Source organism: Mobula birostris, chromosome 11 (assembly GCF_030028105.1).
Source record: "Mobula birostris isolate sMobBir1 chromosome 11, sMobBir1.hap1, whole genome shotgun sequence".
Classification (NCBI taxonomy): Eukaryota; Metazoa; Chordata; class Chondrichthyes; order Myliobatiformes; family Myliobatidae; genus Mobula; species Mobula birostris.
In genome coordinates this window covers 69,555,011-69,568,599 of record NC_092380.1, presented here as the reverse complement: position 1 = coordinate 69,568,599, position 13,589 = coordinate 69,555,011, and the positions used below count along the sequence as shown (strand labels likewise).

Genomic DNA, 13,589 nt, shown 5'->3' with positions numbered 1-13,589 from the left:
TACTGTATTTTAATGTCACATTTTCTGCATATACCCAGTTTACAGATTACAGATTGGTTTACAGATTAGACAAAATCACTAAACAAAGTATTACATAAGACTATATATCTATATTATATTATATATTATATATATATAATATGTGTGTGTGTGTAAATAGTTTCAATATGTGTTAAATAAATTGTTGTGTTCTTTCATAATCAAATGTCCTGTATACATGCGCCCTTGGAGGTCGACTGGAAGGGCGGGGGAATATGGGGTTGCAGGGGACGGGGGTGCTACCTCTCTGAAATGGTAGTGCTATCTCCCTGAAATGAGTTTTTGCAGGGTGGGATATCTGCAATTGACTCTGTATCCTTGGAACTTCATGCCAATGCATTTCATATTTCTGTGGCATGTTGTTTGAAAAAGTTACCGTAAGTTTCAAATTTAACCCATTGAAGTACAATATTATTAAGGTTTTCTCATGGTCTCCAAAACTGTCATTACTGAAATGCTGTTGCATCACTACTCCTGTAAGTCTTTTAGTAAAGTTATGGAACATATATTTTGGAGCATTTTAAAGAAAAGTTTTGTGCATGCTTGATTATTAAAATTTGCTTTTTAAAATGTAAATGCCAGATAGAATTCATTGTGCAGACCTGCAAATAAATATTGTATGCACACATAATGCAACATTTTAAGGATTGTGTATTTCTCCTTTTCTCAGGATCTGAATGGTGCCTGCATTCAGTCAGTGAGTATTATTGTTGATGAAGATCTGAAGAAACAGGTGACATTGACTCACTCTGGAGAGGTGTACCATTGCAATCAGTACAGGATTAGTTTACCTTATAAAGATGGTATGAAATACTGCCTACTTGCTACATTACAGTTCGCAAAACTTTGAACGCTCTCTTTAGTATTGTTTTTTCCCTTTACCTTTAAAATCTATCTGCATCATTTTTTCAATAACTAAGTTGTTGTTGCCTGCTTAATAATTTGCAAGCATGGCATAAACATAACCAAATTCGTATAATCCAGTAAACAAATCTGCTACATTCTTGGTTTTCATCAGCTATGTATTTTACGGATTGTTTGACATATTAACTTAGTTAGGAAAATCTTTGAGGTGTCTATTTAGCTTCGATGTTTTTAATTCAAGAAACTGTATATTTTGTAATGTTGGAATAAAGCCGTTTTGTTAAGAAACAATTACAATTTAGAAGTGGTTTTATTAAAGTCCAGGGGAATGATTGACAATACTGAATTTAACTGATCGGGTCCTTCGTTACCACTGAGCGTACGCAATGGTCTTCAGAAAGATACCTTCTTGCCCAGTCAGTTTGGATTGGCAGCAACATTTCCTCCACAATCTCCATCAGCACAGGTCGTGTGGATTTAATAGTTCAATAATGTTATATATATTGGTTATTAAGCATTCTTGCTCATTTAAATAATTAATTACAGGTTATTTGTAAAAATATTTTAATTGCATACATCATCACACTACCACGTGATATGTGAGCACCTCACTTAAAGATGAAGTTACACCTGCATTCCAGACTCTCGTGGCTTTCCTTTGAATTAATTTAGTGTTTTCAAGCAACAAGACATAACAGCAAGTGCACTACAAGGCATTGTGCCTACTTCCTGCTCTACTTGCTTGATATTTGTGACTGTCTAGTTACGCACAGCTCTAATGCCATATTTAGATTTGCTGACGACGCCCCTGTTATTGGCCGAATTGAATGTGGTGACGAATCGGCATAAAGGAGGAAGATGCTGGCTGAGTGGTGCCATAACAACAGTCTCTCACTCAATGTCAGCATGACCAAAGAGCTGATTATTGATTTCAGGAGGAGAAAACCAGAGGTCCATGAGCCAGTCCTCATCAGGGGATCGGAGCTGGAGAGTGTCAGCAACATTAAGTTCCTCGTTGTTATAATTTCAGAGGATCTGTCCTGGGTCCAGCATGTGAGTGCCATTACAAAGAAAGCACAGCAGCGCCTCTACTTAGAAGTTTGCGAAGGTTTGGCATTTCTTCTGAAACTTTGACAACTTCCATAGATGTGTGGTGGAGTTGGTTGCATCACAGCTGGGTATAGAAACACCAATGCCCTTGAATGAAAAAGCTGAGTAAAAGTAGTGGATATGGCCCAGTCCATACGGGTAAAGCCCTCCCCACTAGAGAGCACATCTACATGGAGCACTGTTGCAAGAAAGCAACATTTATTATCAAGGATCCCACCATCCAGACTATGCTCTCTTCTCACTGCTGGCATCAGTAAGAAAGTAAAGGAGCCTCAGGACTCATACCGCTAGGTTCAGGAACAGTTATTATTCCTCAAACATCAGGCTCTTGAACTAGAGGGGATAACTTCACTTTACTCAACTTCACTACTGAACTGTTCCCACAACCTTTGGATTCGCTTACAAGGACTCTTCATCTCATATTCTCAATATTTATTGCACATTTATTTCTTATTATTGTCTCTTTTTAAAAAATTTGCACAGTTTGTTGTCTTGCACATTGATTATTTGTCCGTCCTGTTGGGTGTTGTCTTTCAATGATTCTGTTGTATGTCTTGTATTTACTGTGAATACCCAGAAGAAAATTAATCTCAGGGTTGTATATAGTGACATTCAGTATATGTACTTTGATAATTTACTTTGAACTTTGGAGAAGTCAGGTGCAAATGGATGGAGCCAAGTGTCTTTAGGGAAACTGAAGACATTTTCTAATGTCCTTTGTTTGCCTGAATTCTACTATTTGAATTTTAACCACAATGAATTGACACTTGAAAGATGTTGGTTTACTGAAGTGTTTAGGTACAGGAATAAATAGTTTGTTCCAGTGGTTCATATGCAGCTTAAGAAAAGAAGGATATGAATGGAGGAGTCTACATGGAGGACAAATCTTTCTGAAAGGAAGAACTCATTTAATTTGTGTGCTATTGTCATCATACCTAACAGACTGCTTCCAGCTTCCCAGAGAATTTTATTTGGTGAATCATAAATGTGATCATTGGTACTTTTTCCTATTATTTAACAGATCTGTTTGAAGTTATTGAACTCAGCTCAATGTTTGTGCAAGTTAACACAACCTTTGGGCTGCGTTTGCAGTATGACAGGGAAGGGAGGAGGCTTTACCTCCAAGTGGATGCAAGGTGGAAAGAAGACACGTTTGGACTTTGTGGAACATTCAATGGCAATATTCAGGATGATTACTTGTAAGTATTTTTCCTGCTTTGAAACTAATTGGCTCTGTCTAGAACTTACCAACTGAATACATTTACACATTTTTAAAAAATAGAGGTCATAAGTAGACAACTGCAGCTAAGCCTTTGTTTTTAACAAGGGTTAATGTATAACAGTTCTATAGATTGCCTGTAGTATCTTGTTAACACAGGTGTTTGTCTGAAGATTGCTAAGTACTTCAACTGTTAGCCATAGCCAACTTAGCCAGACCTCATTTGTGCTCCTCTGGGTGGTGGAACAATTCCTGATGTATAGGAGAAATGACCTTTGAAGCAAGTGATCTTGTTTTCCCATAGGTAATTAATGTAAACTTGAGAGAGAGTCTAAATTTAAACCTGTTTCTTTTTCAGACACTTTTAGCACTTGCAAAATAAATTTGCTATTTTTAAAATTGTGCAGAAAAGCTTAACCAAGATCTATTTGTTTACTATTACTGTGTTAAATTGCCTCAGATTTTCCTTCAAGGCCAAACTCACTGCTAAATATCAGTCTGAGAATTTGCTTGATACCAATCCCATGAACTGCTAATGTTTTCTTCATTTTACATTAAACCCTCTTGGCTATATTTAAGAGGGAGTTAGATATGGCCGTTGTGGCTAAAGGGATCAGGGATTATGGAGGGAAGGCTGGTACAGGGTTCTGAGATGGATGATCAGCCATGTTCATACTGAATGGCGGTGCAGGCTCGAAGGGCCATATGGCCTACTCCTGCACCTATTTTCTATGTTTCTATGTTTCTAACACCAAAACTTCAAGGTTACACATCATCCTGACTTCATTAATGTCAAGTCAAAATTGTAATGATAATGTGGAAGATCCTGCATCACCGAGACTTGATTCAAGAAGCCCACTCACCATCACATGTATGTATGCAGCCCTCTTCATTCTTCTAGCGGTGAGTTCCAGATTCCCTGACCTTGCTCGATGAAAAATTCTTCCCTCGGCTTCCCTCAAATCCTTCTACAAGTTACATTAAGTTCATGTTTAGGACCTAGTTTTTGACTTACCTGTCAAGGGAAATAAGGTATTCCTATTCTCTCGATGTAGATCTCTCATGATACTTATATCTCAATTAAATCTCCACTGAATCTCTGCTGTTCCAAAGAAAATATCCTCAAGCTATTTTTCTTCCTTACAATGGTTCAGCACTGCTACCATTCTTGTCAATTTCCTGTTAGTCTTCATCTACGCCATCACGTCTTTATATGACCAGAATCGTACACAGTACATTCACTTTAGTGTAACAATTTATATCTACAGTTTAATCATAACCTCCCTGCTTTTATGCTAAACAACTCAAAATTGCAAGCATTCTCAACGGCAATTTAAGCATTTTATCCTCTTGCTTTAAATGTCTCCAGTAGAATTTAAATAGACATCCTTCTACTAAGTTATTTTCTAGTAGTTTGTGGTTATCTTCTTTACTATCAATCACAGCCAAAAGCAAATTCCTTAATGATAACTCCTATATTTAAATCCAAATCATTGGTACAAACTTCCAAAAAAAAGTGAGTCCTGCACAACCCTATTGCAAAGACCTAATATTTGTTAACCATTATCCTTTGGTTCCTGACAACTTGTCGTTTTCTCTTGATTCATTTTTTTTTAACTGTCCAGTCTGTTACATGGATCCTTGGGAAAAAGCTTTGCTGAAGCCCTCATGGCCTGTATGAAATATAACATCCTTAAATCCACTCTCAGACTGATATATAGCAGTGAGTTTGGCCTTGAAGGGGAAAAAAAGGATAGATAGAGAATGTTAAAAGAAGAATTCTTGTGTTCAGGACCTTAGCATCTGAAGGCACAAATATGTATGTGAAAACAAGGTTCAAAATTTTAGAATCAAATCTTTTCTTAAAAGGAGTCAGTGTTGGTCAACAGGCTCAGGGCAGGCGGTAGGATGTGGTATCAGAGTTTTGAATGATTTCAATTTGTAGCTTAGCAAAAGAGAGGCCAGCTGATATGCAAACAATCATAAGAATTTTAAAAAGAAAAGTTTATTTGTCCAAATAATACTTATGATGTCCTGTGTGCTTCAAGTAAGACACAGTAGTGTAGTGGTTAGTGCAACACTTTGCAGTGCAGGCGACTAAGGTTCAATTCCCGTCACTGCCTGAAAGGAGTTTGTACGTGCTCTCCATGACTTCGTGTGTTTCCTCCAGGTATTCAGGTTTCCTCCCACAGTCCAAAGTCTTACTGGTTGGTAGGCTCATTGGTGAAATTGCCCCGTGATTAGGCTAGGGTTAATTGGCGGATTGCAGGCAGCACGGCTGGGAGATCCGGAAGGGCCTATTCCGCACTGTATCTCAATAAATAATAATAAAAGCAGTGTTTCCCTTGCTGATGTCTCAGTTGAACTTACTCTGAGGATGCTGGGAGCCACACAGCCGCAAATGTCTCTAGCCTATACTGTCCTGTGAGGCAGAGAGCTTCATCAGTTGTAACCAGGTTTCATGCTTTAGATCACAGTTCAGGATCTCCCTGATATCCTTTTGATTGCTCCTCAGATATATTCAACTGATTCTAAATGTTTCCAATTGATAGAAGTTTTGAAACCGATGAAATATATTTAGTTACTTCCAAGAATTTAAGGTTATTAGAAAGATTATTTAAAACATAGTTAAAATACATTAAACTACAACAAAATAAGCAAAGGAATTGTAATAGTGCCCCCATTAACATCATTTGGGCCCTGTTGACTATTTCAGCCACATCAAGTTGAAGCTAAGCCACACCCCTTGTTTTAGTTATCTGTCCGAGCTTTTAATGTTTCTTAATATTGCAGGCACTGAGAAACAATCAAAAATGTTTAAATATACAAAATACTGTATTAGAAAAATAGACACTGAAAACATCTGAAATAAGTATTAAACAATTTTAAAACTGTTTAAATATGAAAATAATAAAGCATTTAATTAAGTTCCAACATTCATAAATATAATTGAATTAAAAGTTGCCTCTTTTTTGCATTTGTTCTCTTGTCTGAAATGAATGAAGCTGCTATTCCTGCCCCGGTTCAACGTAAATAAAGTTGAGGCAAATCTTCCTGTTTAAGGATTGTGAAGCTACTACACATGTCTTTCTGCTGGATTTGGTAGTGTTAAATAGTTAACAAAATGCCAGTTAGTAGATATTCACAATGCTTGACTTCCATGTTCACACGTGTCTGCATGGAAACTTTGAACCTCTTGGTACTTAAATGGGTGTGGAGCTTTTGGCATTTCTCTGCAAAATCCAAACCTTTGTAGACGTGTTCAGTGAATTTCATGATTAAGTTTATTTGACTTTTAGTTCTCTATACTGGATTCTGTAATAAAATTAAGACCCTCCTTTGGTCAGGGTTGGCCATGGACCTTGCGTCCCTGCTGTCTATATGATAGCTATACGATATTCTATATGGTATGGAGATCCAACTGTGGCCCAAGTAGCAGGCTCCCCTTCTCCACACAGCTCATAAATCCAAAGGAATGGCAGAGACCGATACAGTTTGGCAGCAGCGGCATCACAGGAATCACTATTTAGCATGGAACTCAAGGCTGGGCTGTTTTAGGGACTCCAGCTCCAGATTTTTCCTCGGAGTTTACTCACTGAGTCTTCCCCATGAATGGGTATAGCAGTGGACATTTGAGATCAGAGTTGTCCTTCTTCTAGATGAGCTGAGCTGTCAATCATGGCTGATGAGCCTCATCTTTCTGGAGTGACGGACTTTAAGGTGCCAGCAACCTGTCTTTGCTCCTTCTCCTGTCAGTAGAAACGGTTCCACTGGGCTTGGTAGCTAAGCTGCATGTGAATGACGGCAGCTGGACTTCATTGTCAGAGGCTAATTGAGACACACACCATTGGGAGCATTTAATAGGTAGTGAGAGCTTATCCCTATTACCACCCCCAGCTATAACAACCTTAAGGAACCTGTAACAAAATGATTGTATTTAAAAGCTGTGTGTTATAAATTTACCTAAGGAGCTGCAGAAAATGGGTCTGTTTTGGTCTCCACTTGAAACTTGTTTCCATTGGTCTTAAGTACAAACTTCTGAAATTCTCCTTATTTGCACAGGTCCCCAGGGGGAATGATTGAAAGCACACCGCAGATCTTTGCCAATTCCTGGAGAGTCTCCACAGCTTGTAACCCAGGTGCCAACATTCCTGAAGTGGATCCATGTGATACTCATCAGCAGTATGGTGAGTCTGAGACAGAGTCGATTCTGTTGCTGATATTCGTTTCCATGCTGTACTTATTTAAAGTTAAACTATCCAGGTTTTGGTAGCGAGATATTCACCCACTGATGTGGTGGTGTAAAGACATCGGTGTCATACATTTAGTTGTTGGAAATAAATGCAGTACCAGAGTGCAACGTGCATATGCAATTATACAGTGCATTTGCTGCTATTGGTGGGGATGAATTTCTACATGTACAGTATTTATCAAAGACAATCCAAAAAAGTGAGCTGCTACAAAATTTACAGAACAAAATAATTTTGGATGTTAGAGATACCAATGTGATAAGGCCTCTAGATGCAGCACTGTAATTTACTGCAGCATTGCTAGCAGGATTGCAAGTAATTCTAAAAGAAATCAAATTGCGTTTAACAGATTAAAGCCAGTAGTGGGGGTTCTGATAAATTTCACAACAATGTATTTCAATTACTTAGTCAATTAGACCTGAATCTCAAAGATAATCAAAATACTTGTTTGTCTCCTATTTTAAATCCCTTCAAATAATTAACCCCCATTTAATAAATATTTGTCAAATATGTTTGACATATATTCAGGTTTCCCTGCTATTAATAGAAACATTTAATTTCCATCTATAACACATAATTTCATCTATACAAGATGAAAATTTCTTTGTATTAGCAATCTCTCCATTTCACAGCAAAAAGGTAGGATGGAAACACTCTGATAAATAAACTGTATTGAGCTATAAGTCTTCAAACCAAACTGTCCCCTTGAAGTTGTGCATCGACCATACTTGTAGAGTTTCAAATCTGCATCAGTAAGTGTTGTTTTGGTAAACTAACCATTAGAAATGTAATGATTTATACAAGAGATATGCATGATCACTGAGATTCAGAATTGGCTTGCCTGTAGAAGACAGAGGATAGGGGTGGAAGGGTGAAATTGTGGGTGAAGATTCATGACCAGTGGTGTTCACAGGGGTCAGTGCTGGGGGTCTCTATGTTTGTGATACATATAGTGTAAAATGTAGATGAGCGGGTAAGTAAATTTGCAAACAACATAAAGATTGGTGGAATTGTGAGCTTTGTAAAGTGCTGTTAGATAGAGAGTTAGATAGATACTTTATTGATCCCAAAGGAAATTACAGTGTCACAGTAGCATTACAAGTGCACAGATATACAAATATTAGAAGAGAATTAAGAAGGACTATAACATAAGTTACCACAAACAGCTTAACAGGAGGGGGTTATCACTCCCCTGGCTATAGGTTGACTCATTATAGACCTTAATAGCCAAGGGTAAGAATGACCTCATATAGCGCTCTTTAGAGCAATGTAGTTGTTAGTGGATAGAGCAGAATATAGACCAGTTACAGATATGGGTGGAGAAATGGCCGATGGAGTTTAATCTGAACAAGTGTCAAATGTAAAAGGAAAGTAGACAGTTACTAGTAGGATCCTTAAGAGCACAGAGCCATCTGTGGAGCATGTTGTGTTTGCCCCATTTTCAGGAATGATGTGAAGGCTTCAGAAATGCTGCCTAGATAGAGGGCATGAACTACATGGAGAAGTTGGACATACTTGAGCTGCTTTCACTGGAAAGTGGAGGCTGAGGGGAGATCTTATAAGAAGTTCATAAAAATTATGAGAGGTATGGATAGGGTAAATAGTTGGTATCTTTCTCCCAAGCTAGAAATGTCAAATGCTGGAGGGCATGCATTTAAAGCAAGAGCATTTGAGGCAAACTTTTCACATAAAGTGTGGTAGGTGCCAGGAATGGGTTGTCGGGGATAGTGATGGAGGCAGGAATAGTAATGGCAGTTAAATAGACATGTGGATATTCAGGGACTGGAGGGATATGGGCCACATACAGGCAGAATAAATTTAGTTTAATTCATCACGGCACAGAAACTAAAGGATGAAGAGCCTGTTCCTGTGCTGTAACTGTTCCATTTTCTAAAGTATAAGAGTAGGAAACCTTGTGATAAGCTCCATTAAATGTATTCCTTGCCATGAAGGATTGATGTAGTAGAAATTTGAAATGACAATGCAATGGTAAGGTAAGTGGGGGATATTTTTCTTTATTTAGAGATACAGCATGGTAACAGGCCCTTCCAGCTCAACATGTCCACGCCAAACAATTAACCTACAACTCATACATTCTTAGAACGTGGGAGTATACTGGAGTATCTGTAAGAAACCGCAGGAGAACATTCATGGTTTTATCAGCCAAAGCAACAAAGCTATATTGAATGAGAAAGAACATAATTTAACATTATTAGTTAAATTAGATACATGAAAAGAAAAAAATAAGTGACTTGAGAGAAAAAAAAATGTGAGACTGAAATAGGAAAAGGGAAAGTGTTTTTAAACTTGAAATAAGCACCGGAAACAATTTTCTATTTGGAGTAAATGAGGTTTGCAAAGACTTTCTTTGGAAATGCCAGAAACCATGGAGAGAGAAACACGGTTAATGTTTCAGGTTGATGGTCTTTATCGATAAGCAGCTCCCAGGAATGGCAATTGACTTGAAACATTAACAGATCCACTGGCTATTTCCTTCAGTCTCAGTTTTTAGTTTTAGATTTCCAATATCTGCAAGTTTTGGCTTTACATATATGAAGTGGGCAGCAAGAAGTTAATTCAGTTGATTGTTCCTAGTATGAGAAGTTAAGGTGAATGCTCACAGTTAGTCTTTGGGGATATTTGGTATGGGACATTGAAGAAAATAATGTCCTAATTTCATATTATTTTAACATGTATTTTATTTTCAGCCTCGTATGCTGCAGAGAAGTGTAGCATTATCAGTGGATATCTTTTTGCATCCTGCCATCAGTATCTGAGTCCTGATCTTTATCAACAACAATGCAAGACTGACACCTGCAGATGTGGAGAAGCATGTATGTGCTCTGCTGTGGCTCATTATGCTCGACAGTGTGGAAACTTTGGCATCTTTGTGGACTTCAGATCCAATGTTTCAGAGTGTGGTAAGCCGTACTTCGTTAAATGATAAGATTATATTTTTCTCACATAGTATCTTGAATCTCTTCCTCAAGAGTAATAGAAACATTTTTTAAATATCTTTAAGATGGAGGTAGACAGATACTTGATAAACAAGGGCAGATAAGGGAGGGTGACAAATCGGAGAGGAACTGAGGTCTTTATTAGTGGCATTTAATGAGTATGTAGGTAATTTTTTGGAAGATCATTGAATTGAGGTCTGTGGTGAATTGCATGGAAGAAATGAGGCCTGAGGCAGATCAGTCATGATCATATTGAGGAATGGGGCACACCTAAGGGTCTAGGTGGTCTTCTTTGGCTCCTCTTTTCTTATGAGGAAACAAAATGCCAACTCACCTGTGAAGTCTGGTTTACTCAGGGACAGTTAGTTGGCATTGTATGAAGGTCAATGAAAAGAGTCCTTTTAAACTGGATAGAAAAAGAGCGGATTTGGAAAAGCATGGTGTGATTGTAAAATAAATTCTTTTTTTTGGGTGAGGTGCTTAACAGTGTGTAGAATGGAGTCAAATATGGTTCTGAATGTTTATATGCATCAGTGCATTAAAGCATTAAAGAACTTTGTTGGAAAATGAAAAATCTTCCTGATGCCAAAAGGAAATTATCTTTATTGATTCAATAAATGATGTGTAATTAAGATTTAATTTCTTAAAAATATTTACCAAATTACCAAATTCTTGATCTTGAAGAATTTTACTGGCGGGGGTTAGGAACATCAGCAGTAGCACTGAAAATATTTAATTGAAAACATGCAGGAAGTGAATAAGATAATGTAACATATGGAATCTGGTTTGCTGTATGCTATTGTGTTTTAGTTTTAAGACAGGCAGCTTTTTTATCAGAAGTCAGTGCAAGGATCCATATTGAATGCAAAAAGGTCTATAAAATATGTAATTATTCTCAGAGTAATTTTGTTAGGATATTGCATGTTCAAGAGGATTAATTAAAGAATTTGAGAGGATTTGATACATTTACGAGTCCACTTGCAGTTTATTGCTGAGATATATATGAAGGCACAGCTTCAGGAATGCGCCAAATTCTTTATCTCTCTCTGTGGAAAGTTACCAACTTTTCTCTTGCAATAATGTGGAAATGCTGATGACTCAGCAGTGTGAGACTGAATCTACAAACTCCTGAGATACATTTCATTAATGCTTCAATGAACAGCAGCATCCGTGTGTCATGAATAACTATTTTATGTTAAGGAATCTTAATTTTCTGAGAAATTGTACCCATAATACACATTTTTAATCTTTGCAGCCATTCAGTGTCCAAATACAATGGTTTATGGCCCCTGTGTGTCATTTTGCAATCAGAAATGCCAGTCATTATCCATGCCAGAAGATTGTTCCAATGAATGCTCAGAGGGATGTGCTTGTCCTGATGGCACATATTACAACACTAAAACACACACGTGTGTAATTAAGTAAGTGACAAGCATGAAAAATTTGTTCTGAAATACTTGCTTCTAAAGGTTTAACTCCAGCAAGGGTTCATTTTAATGCACCTCTCAATTTCTATTGCTGGTTTATTTTCTTAAGCAAACATTTTCACCAGTTTCAAATATGTAAAAAAAAAGCACGGACGTGAGTCCATAGACACAAAGCCCTGAGGCTGAAGCTGTGAGCTGGCCCTAGGCTTTGTGGCTATGGACTTAGTTTTGTTCTGAATGCTGCTGCTTGCTTTTATTGTTTGCACAATTTATATTTTTTTTCCTCTCTGCGCATTGGGTGTTAGTTGACTTTTTTAAATAGCTTCTTTTGTGTTTCTTGTTTTGTGATTGTTTGTAAGGAGATGAATCTCAAAGTTATATAATTTATACATACTTTGATAATATATGTACTTTGAACTGTGAATAACTTGCCCCATTCGTAGTAAAGAGGTAAAACTTAATTTCGTGCCATAATTCCAGTCAATACTTGGATCTGCTACAACTCACATGTAAATTAGATATAATAATGGTTAAAATTGTTTGCTCTATATTTAGGTTGTGTTCCTGGCACTTAGAGTCCTGCATTTTTAGGTGTGAAGCATATTTTTTCAGCCAGTGGACTGATTAGTTGCTAAAAATGTTATGTTACTGCAACTATAATGTTGCAACTTTAATGATTTAATCAGATGATCATACTTGCAATTTTACACAGGTTAACATTGTTCCACATGCTTTGTTGCAGTTGATTGAACTAATAACTTTGGTTTCAGAACCAATGCCAGGTGTAATATAATATTGTTCTGAACGTGAAATGTAATGAATTGCCGTATGATGCAGCATTTATTTTCTAACATAGATTCCTTTCTTAAAAAATCTTGCTTCGAGTTGCTTGCTAAAAATTTAGATGCTTTTCTTAATAAATTTGAAATGATATGATATACAAAATATAGTTCATGTCAAAAAGATGTACAACTGAAATTGCTGAATCCATTCTGCCTCACTGTGAAGCAACCTGTTAACTTTAGTGGGTTATTGAACAATGGTCATAATTTTTTAACCTTAGCAACTGTGAATAATCTTTAATTTTCTCAGATGTTGGATAGATTGCTTGGTGGTGATACTATTTAGGTCAGCTCAAAAGTAATTACAGTCAATTCATTCGGCATTTCCATGAGCTAAAAGAGGTATTAGAATTCTGTTGGATGTGTCTTGTATACCAGTGGTCCTCAGCCTCCGGGCTGCGAAGAGTGCAGTGGTAGCCAGAATGCACCCAGCACATCTTTAAGAAAAAAAAAACCAAAATAAACAAGCTAATTAATTAGGAGCCGCCCGGCACGTAAATGTTGGCCCAGATCAGAGGTGACTGAATCGGCAATCGCCTCTGACCTGGGCCGACATTTATGTGCCGGGTGGCACCTAGTTAATTAGCTTGTTTATTTCGGCTTTTTTCTCAAAGATGTGCAGGGTGCGTTCTGGCTACCGCTGTACTGCTGCATTCTTCGCGGCAATGTATCGGTTCCCGGCCTGGAGGACGCAGACTGGGAGACCGTTTCGCTGAACACCTACGCTCTGTCCGCCAGAGGAAGCAGGATCTCCCAGTGGCCACACATTTTAATTCTACGTCCCATTCCTATTCTGATATGTCTATCCACGGCCTCCTCTACTGTCGAGATGAAGCCACACTCAGGTTGAAGGAACAGCACCTTATATTCTGTCTGGGTAG

At 37.6% G+C, this 13,589-nt stretch overlaps 1 protein-coding gene across 1 annotated transcript in view; it reads left to right on the top strand.

Moving 5' to 3' along the window:
* otog (otogelin) overlaps window positions 1–13,589 on the top strand; it is a 226,232-nt gene that overhangs the window by 33,049 nt on the left and 179,594 nt on the right. Inside the window, 6 exon segments of the mRNA XM_072271370.1 lie at window positions 710–842; window positions 3,035–3,212; window positions 6,516–6,530; window positions 7,295–7,419; window positions 10,191–10,403; window positions 11,695–11,860. Coding sequence (XP_072127471.1) covers window positions 710–842; window positions 3,035–3,212; window positions 6,516–6,530; window positions 7,295–7,419; window positions 10,191–10,403; window positions 11,695–11,860 — 830 coding nt within the window.